This window comes from Triticum urartu, chromosome 3A, assembly GCF_056163025.1.
Source record: "Triticum urartu cultivar PI428250 chromosome 3A, HENAU_Tu73, whole genome shotgun sequence".
Taxonomy (NCBI): Eukaryota; Viridiplantae; Streptophyta; class Magnoliopsida; order Poales; family Poaceae; genus Triticum; species Triticum urartu.
The window spans coordinates 643,323,504-643,331,395 of record NC_141875.1 but is presented as its reverse complement, the minus strand read 5'-3'; the positions used below and the strand labels follow the sequence as shown (position 1 = coordinate 643,331,395).

General features: G+C 47.6%; 2 protein-coding genes across 2 annotated transcripts; one reads left to right on the top strand and one right to left on the bottom strand.

Moving 5' to 3' along the window:
* Window positions 1-383: 383 nt before the first annotated feature.
* On the bottom strand, window positions 384-4,984 carry LOC147981042 (protein SMAX1-LIKE 3-like). The gene is made up of 3 exons (XM_087517017.1): window positions 4,376-4,984; window positions 1,290-1,452; window positions 384-1,193 (listed from the first exon to the last, which is right to left on the bottom strand). The coding sequence occupies exons 1-3, from the start codon at window positions 4,909-4,911 to the stop codon at window positions 384-386; spliced, it is 1,509 nt and encodes a 502-aa protein (XP_087373143.1). The 5' UTR covers window positions 4,912-4,984.
* Window positions 4,985-6,925: 1,941 nt separating this feature from the next.
* Window positions 6,926-7,387, top strand: LOC147981041 (uncharacterized). Its single transcript, XM_087517016.1, has one exon. It carries the CDS (start codon window positions 6,926-6,928, stop codon window positions 7,385-7,387), a length of 462 nt encoding a protein of 153 aa, XP_087373142.1.
* Window positions 7,388-7,892: the final 505 nt, after the last annotated feature.

The window sequence follows — 7,892 nt, the reverse complement described above, 5'->3', positions numbered from 1 at the left end:
AGCCAGTAGGATGTGCAACTCGGGGCGTTCTAGTCCTAGATCGCCTCTGTGTCCGGCCGCGTCGTCTGTGCGTTGCGAACGGCGGCTTGAGCACGTGCGGCCTCGCAGAGCGCCCATTGTTCGGTGGCGAAGTTGGGGCTATTGACGGACACAAAAATGTATATGAAGTCTGGTTATAATGAGAAACTTATATATTAACGGACACAAAATTGTTATTCTCATAGAAAAACTCATATTAGACTTTAAACTATGAACTTAGCCTACTAGAAAATCTAAATCAACTTATGTGTCGACAAAGCCAAAAAACAGTTTATGATAGAAAAACTCATATTAGACGTTAAAGTTTAAACTATGGTATGAAATAACTAGAATGATATACACAGCTAATTGAAAAGGAAAACACCATCCACCGCATTCAGGATCCCCTCGTCATCTGCAACACTGTCTTCCTCCTCTTCCCCATCAACTGCACAAACGTTCAAGTCCCATCTAAGACGACGACGGGATCTCACTTCCATTTTCGCGGTGTCACCTTCCTCGCGGTTCTGCCTGCTAAACGGTCGCTTCGCCCGTTGGGAGGAAGCGCAAACCACAGACCTCGGGTCCAACTCTTCATAGCTCAGCACTACGATGGCATCCTCCAAACCGACCACGTCGCCGTTGCATCCCCCCATCAGTGTTCCGCCCGCCATCGCGTTCTTTATGCACGTTTCTGAATCGCGACCCAGTTGGTCGACGCCGTTGATCAATATGACGCGGTGAGGGTTCTCCGCGATCGCTTCGAACAACTTTGCTTCCACGCCAACACCATTGCCGTCGCCATCGTTTTCCGGTGATCTCAGCCTCTTGAGTGCGAGTTTGCCATTTCGCGCGGGAATGTCAGGGTAACCCTGCAGGGCAGTGAAGTCGGCGTATGAGCCAAACACGAGCCTCGCGAGCTCCCGAGCAACTGCCGTCTTGCCGACACCGTCCCTTCCACGGAAGAGCAGCCAGGTCGTCATCGACGACGACAACGAATTAGACGGCTTGTCCCCCGCCCTCCTCCTCGTCACGCCGGATCGGCACTGGAGCACCGTGCTCGATATTCCGGGAACGATGTTCCCGTGCCAGGGAACTCGCAGTTCGAGCGCGTCGGACAGGATCTTGAGATTGTGCGCGGTGAGCTGCGTGAACTTCGGCCGGCGGGAAAAGACCTGCATGTGTCACGATCACGACCGGGTATTTGAATCATTATTCATGAACGAGAGATGCTTTAGACACATGCATCCATCTGGATATGTTATACGTACGTCTGCTTGAAGATTGGTGTCGCAGTATGTTGATCTGATGCAAGTTGTATCCTTGTAATGGCGGAGCCACGGAGGAAGGCTCGCCGTCGTGGGGACTACCTCGGTGCCGCCAAAGAAGTCCGGCGGCCTTGCTCCTGATTTTGCTTTGCTAGCTTGGCACTCACTACAAGAGAACGGAGAAAGTTAGCGTGCATGTCTAGATATTTACATCAACAAAATTTCTTGGTAACTTCAAAAAAAAACAAAATTTCTTGGTAATATTAATTAAGCCGGATTACTGAAGCTGCATGCATGCACCAATATTTTCCAAACTACTCCCTCAGCCAGCGACATGTATTTCGGTACAGGAGTAGATAATACCCGTTGTATAAGAATAATGGCCCACCACATTCTCTCCGTATGAACCATAGCAAACTCAATAGTAAATGGAGGGTGGATGCACATTATAGTGCCTTGTGACCTTCTGCTTCAATTATTTGTTCGTGAATATTTTCTGATGGTGTCGAGGGCTTATGTGTGGTTGATGATGTGAAGGGCTTGGAAAGTGAAAAGTGAAGGGGTTTCATGTGTTTGATGATGTGATGAGCTTGTATGTGCTTTGAAATGGAATCGTCTACTTATATACTCCCATTGTTCCTAAATATAAGGTGTGTTGGTTTTTTTTAAAGTCAAACACTGTCGTCTATGTTTGACCAAGTTTATAGCAAAATATAAATATCTACAATAATAAATAAATAGAATATAAAAATATATTTCATGGTGAATCTAGTGATAATGATCTGGTATTCTAGACATTGATATTTTGTCTATAAACTTGGTCAAAGTTAGAGCAGTTTGGCTTTTTGAAAAATATACTACACCTTATATTAAGGAACGGAGGGGGTATATAAGATTAGTAGGCAACTATTTGTGTGCACCTAGATATCTTTCTCAAAAACTAGGGCCTCCGTAGTAATATCGGCTAATCCTATTCTACACCCATATCAAAAGATTGCTCCCCAAATTAGTTCCTTTCTTTCGTTTTCATTTCAGCCTACTATAAGTTTTTTTCTGTTTCTTGTATTTACTTTTCATTTTTCTGTTATTTTTTATGTTTTTATATTGCATTTTTGGGTGAATATTTGATTATGTTCTCAAAGTATATGTATATGTGTGTGTATGGATGCATATTGTTTAAAAATATATGAACTCTTTATTTAAAATACACGAATACTTTTTAAGAACATAGATGTATATATCTTGTATTCACGACTAGTTTTGAAACATGAGATGAACATTTGATTTCGTATATGGATATTTATATTGAGGTACATGAATAATTTTTATTTTTTCCAATTTACAATTTTCTGCATTTATTCATACTTATTTTCGTGTATTTTTAAAGTATGCTAACTATGGCATATTTTCCAAAATATAGAAAGTATTAAAAATTTTATAAAGTAACTTAGTCGGTCGTTGGAGCCTTGAGCCATTTGGGTGGCATCCCTTCACTAATAGGGGGACTCTATAATATCTCTGTTCGAAGAAACTCCCTACATTCAAATATATAGGGCCTAATATGTTTTTTGAGTTTAGCTTTGACTTTGTAAGTGGTAGGTCTAAGGAGGATGTAGGTCCTATTTGGCTCAATTTCAGCCCCCCAAAAATAAAGAATAAATATGTCGACTTTATTTTCTAATGCTTTTAATCCCAACAATCCAGCCCCTCCAAATTTACCCAGGACACCAGCCTCATTGGGTTAAGCATAGGTCCACCACTGACGTCTTATGAAGTGTGCGCAATCAACATTCCAACTCTGAATATAAATAAATAATAATATATTCAGAGTTGTAAAACGGGGTATCATTCGTGTACCACAAAACAATTCATATTTTTTACTAGTATATGATTATAGAATCATAGCAAAAGAGAACATATATTTATGGATGAGTGGGTATTTATTTTTAGAATGGAAATAAATGCTATTTGTTTTTTATTATGTTTGCGGGCAAAATGCTATTATTATTATGTAGGTGAACTGATGGAAATTAACTAGGAAAAAACTAAAAAAATGTAAAACCATAGGAAAGTTCTTCGTCAACATTTTCAAAGTCACCAACAATCCAAATGGTGTTGCCTTCTTCAAACCGTTGCTAAACCAAAGAAAGGAAGAAGAGATCAATAAACATGGTGGCTCTAAATTATGCACGAGCGGACATCTAGCAAAGTTTACTCAAGATCAACTCAAAATACCGCCCCGGGAGAGGGGGGGGGGGGGGGGGGGGGCAAGATACATGAGAATCGAGTGCCACCAGTCCAGATGGTTGGATAACAAAGCGCATCATGATCTATAGTGTCAGTGAAGAGAGCTACAATTACACTTTTCATGCCAGAGACAAAGGAAAATGCTCTCATTAGCTCCACACTGACACCATAGGCATGCACCTCCGAGTGAAATGGTTGGACCGTCGAAGAACCATTTTCACTCACGTCGCTCAACTGCTTGGAAGGAGCATAGTTAACTGCAACAAAGGTGAGGAAACAAACCGCACTGCCGTGGTTAGGATGATGAGGCAAAGCTACCGGCAACGTGGGAGCCGCGTAGGTGGTGGAGCATACAAGTAAAGTTAGGGTTATGTTGTTCACTAGAGCCGTGGGAGGAAGAGGGAGGGAGGGGGGGGGGGGGGTTGTTATAGGGTATTCACTAGAGAGAAAGCTATAAAATCACTAGACCGTGGGAGGAGGGAGGGGCCGGGAGGGAGTGTCAGGGTATTCACTGAGAGAGTCCTTTATCCAGTTGGTTGGTTCCCAAACATGACAAACCATGAATCATTAACGACCACACCAATGGAGACGTGATATGCGAAGAGAAAAATGATGATCAAGAGGAAAAAGAAAAATAGAGATATTTGGAGAACAAGCTACAGTCGTGTTAGTAATACTATCTTATACTCCCCCGCAAAAATAAAATCTTATATCTAGGAAGTGACATTCGACGCCATTATCGTGGCCAAAGCAACGAAACACCAAGCCCTAGTTAAGAAGAGAGAAAGCTAGAAATTCATCTGCACGCACAAAAAAATCAAACAGATAAACAAGGAAACTACCTTGCGTCTGGGACGTCGTCGGGCACGACTGGCAGGTGAAGCTCCGGGACGGTTTGGAGAGATGATTGCTGCAACGAAACGACGCTGGCCCTGACCTGAGAGCTCGAGAAGCCGGCCGTGCGCATGACGCGGTCGACGCTGGGGTCGTCGAGGATGGAGAGGACGAGCTGCTCGAGCTCGACCTTGTCGCCGCCCACGGCGCCCCTGCGACCGTGCGCCTGCGCCCGCTTCAGCGCGGCCGTGAACGCGTTGGACCGCGCAGGTTCGACGTGGTCGCCACCGCCGCGGCTCACGGCCATGGCGAGCTGGTTGAGCGCGAGTTCTAGGCAGAGGTCGAGCGTCTTGTGCTGCAACGGGTGGGACTGGGAGCTGAGGCAGGCGGCGCGTAGGATGCATGCCGGGGACGCCGAGAGCATGGCGCTGACGATGTGGAGCGGGGTTACCTGCCTGTGGCCCCGCCGCTCCGCCAGGCTCACCGCCAGCCGCACCATTCCGGCCGCCTCCTCCCCCAGTGCCTGCCCACCGGAGATCCGCATACTCGGCCGTGCCACCCTAGTGAGCGAGCTAGCTACTGCTCTTGAAACCGCACGTACAGGCACTAGTCTTCGAGTGTAGTATACTGTAGACGTAGGTAGGCGATTCTTGTTTCCATACACATACATGAGGGCCATTTATGCATGCCGCTGCACGGGTGCATATCTGGTCATACGGTGCCTCGTATGATCCCCTGATCCGAGACCATGTGGGGCGTTGGATCTGGTCTGGAGGCCCAGGATTGAGTAGGCTCAGCTCGCATTGGAAATCATATAAAAGACACCCTGGATTATTCCGTAATACAGTGGCGAAGTGTCTATCCTTCGTTTTGTTCGTGTCGACACCACACCGCTGTCGCCGCCGGCCATGGCTGCCCAAATCCAGAGTAGACTATGGGCGTGTTTGGTTGCCCGCGTTAGGCCCAGTCTGACCCGCGCGGAAAGAATATGGCCCGTTTGTTTGCCTGCGTTCACTGTGCGGCCTGCATCGCACGAAACTTAAAGCACGTCCAAACCAGACTCAGGGGAAACGCCTGAATCGGCGGTAGCTCGTGAGCCTGGCTCGGACGAGGCAGGGGAGGGCGGCGCGCTTCTCCTTTCATGCGAGCAGGGGAGATGGCGCGAGCTCGCCCGCGTCGCTGAAAAATCAACGGAAGGATTCCGGATCACCTCCCGCCGAGTCCACCCCTATTTAGCCCCTCCCTCACCGCCCCAACTCCCGCCACCATTCTTCCTCTGTTCGAGCTTTCTCGCTGACGCGCATCGGCACCGACGAGCAGGTAAGCGGCGCAACTTCATCGGCCGGCGGTCCACGGCGTTGGCGCTCCTTCACCTGCCGGCGTTGATCTTCCACGACCATCCCCCTCGTACTCAAGCTGCAGCCATGGCCTCTGTGAGTTGAATCCCCCTTTCTCTCTGTTACTTCTAGCTAGATCTAAGCTACAGCTAGGGTTTGATCTAGATGCTTGTTTGATAAGTGGTTTGATCTGTGATCTGATAAGGTTGATTGCTATGGTGCGGTTGCAATTTGTGGTAGGGTTAGATGTTCAAGCATGTTGTAGGCTAGATTAGTAGTAGAGTTTGAAGTTGAACCTCGTGCTTGTGTTGAATTATGCTTAGATCTGTGATTTGTAGCTATTGATGGTCCATTTGTAGCATGTTGTTTGTTGTTGATGTATGTTCTTGCTCATAGAATTGTCTGGTATGCTTGGTATGATAGCGATGAAGCATGTGCTTACTATGATAGTGATGAACCATGTACATGTATGCTTCTGCTTTCATGGATTGTCTGCTATGTTGTGTGCTATGCTTACTGCCAATACGTGCTATGATTGTAGGACATGACAACGCAGACGCAAGATCTTAGTCAGGCCCTTGTCGTGTTCGACAGCCAGTTTGCTCCATCGTTTGTCGAGGACTCGCAGCCTGTGTCCGAGATGGCACCTGATTCAGAGGTGTTCGCGTCTGATTCCATCTATGTGCCAGTAGTGCTCGTTGAGGCAACTACTGTTGCTGCTGTTGCTGCTACCGCTGCACTCAAGCTAGCAGCAGCAAAGGCAAAGAAGGATGGTAGGTCGAACAACATGAAGTGGCAGCCGTTCATGTCCACGTTCGTGCTGAACAAAATGTGTGAGCTCATTTCTAGTGGAGTTAGGACTGACAAGGGCTTCAAAGAGATGCACTTGAACACCGTTGCGAAGCAGGTGTTCGAGTTCTGTAGGTAAGAGGTGTCTGCCACCGAGGTGTACAACCACCTGAGGAAGTGGAGAAGTCAATGGATCCAAGTGTCCAAGCTGAGAGACTTTAGCGACGCCTCATGGGATGAGAACACTTGCTCCATAGTTCTGGAGGCATAGCACTACGCCGACCATGTCGCGGTTAGCTCACAGCCCTCTTCCTTTTCATACTGTCCACCATTGCCTACTCCTAATCGCAACTAACAACACTTGTGTTTCATTCTTAGGACCACCCAAGGGACGCTGAGTTCCTCAACACATCCATCCAAAACTACAACCAGATGCAACACATCTTCTCCTTCGGGCTGGCAATTGGGAAGCATGCCATGGCCTCGGGGGAGCCTCTTGGTTCTCCCATGCCAGACTTCCCTGGGACCTCGGACGTCGAGGTCCTTGATGGCCCTGACAAGCCCGCTGCGAAGCCCTTCGACAAGCCATTTGACCCCGTCCATGATAGGAAGAGGAAGAGAGGAGGCCTGATGGCGGAGGAGATCAATGTCTTTTGCAGCATGACTGAGGCGGTGAAAGAGGTGGCAACAACCATCAGGGAGTGCAAGCCCCTGGACGTCCACCCTGACCTGTATGGCGCCGTCATGACCCAGGGTGGCTTTAGCGATGAGGCTCTCATGGCAGCTCTCAACCACTTGCTTGACAACAAGGCCCAGGGTGTTGGGTTCGTTGCCATGGCCGACGCTCACAGGGTACCGTGGCTCAGGACCTGGCTGGGCAAGCACTACTACTAGAGTAGTGCTGCCTGTGAGCGTGCATGATCCCCGATGGCGATGGTGGTGGCGACGACGATGACGATGACGACGTACATTTTGTGTAGGCAGGGCTCAAAAACTATTTGATGGTCTGTATATTTTGGTGAGGTGGTATATACTAACCCCTCACGCTGATGGTGAACTTGCGGTGGTAGGACGATACCCTCTTTTGGATGTGGTGGTAGGTTAACACCAAGGTAGTGTTAGGAAGAACTTGCTATGCCATATGATCATGCATGCTTTACTTCTCTTCTGCTCGATTGTTGTTTGTGTGCTACTTTACTTGCTACTTGTGTGCTTCATTGATTTGCTGCTTCAACTCTTGCTCTTGTGCATTTCTAGGGCAAGTGGTATGTCATGTTCATCGGTAAGGTCTCAGGGATTTATAGTTCATGGGAAGAAGCCAGTGCACAAGTGGCATCGTATAGCAACATAACACCTATAGAGGGTTCAAGACTAGGCAGGCAGCAGAACAAGCTTACCC

Bases quoted from the DNA above. Each gene is read 5' to 3' on its own strand.
- LOC147981041 (XM_087517016.1), top strand. From the start codon at position 6,926: ATGCAACACATCTTCTCCTTCGGGCTGGCAATTGGGAAGCATGCCATG.
- LOC147981042 (XM_087517017.1), bottom strand. From the start codon at position 4,911: ATGCGGATCTCCGGTGGGCAGGCACTGGGGGAGGAGGCGGCCGGAATG. The intron at 1,453-4,375 runs GTAGTTTCCTTG...GTTCTCTTGTAG, and splicing joins GACGACGTCCCAGACGCAAG to TGAGTGCCAAGCTAGCAAAG. The intron at 1,194-1,289 runs GTACGTATAACA...TGACACATGCAG, and splicing joins ACACCAATCTTCAAGCAGAC to GTCTTTTCCCGCCGGCCGAA.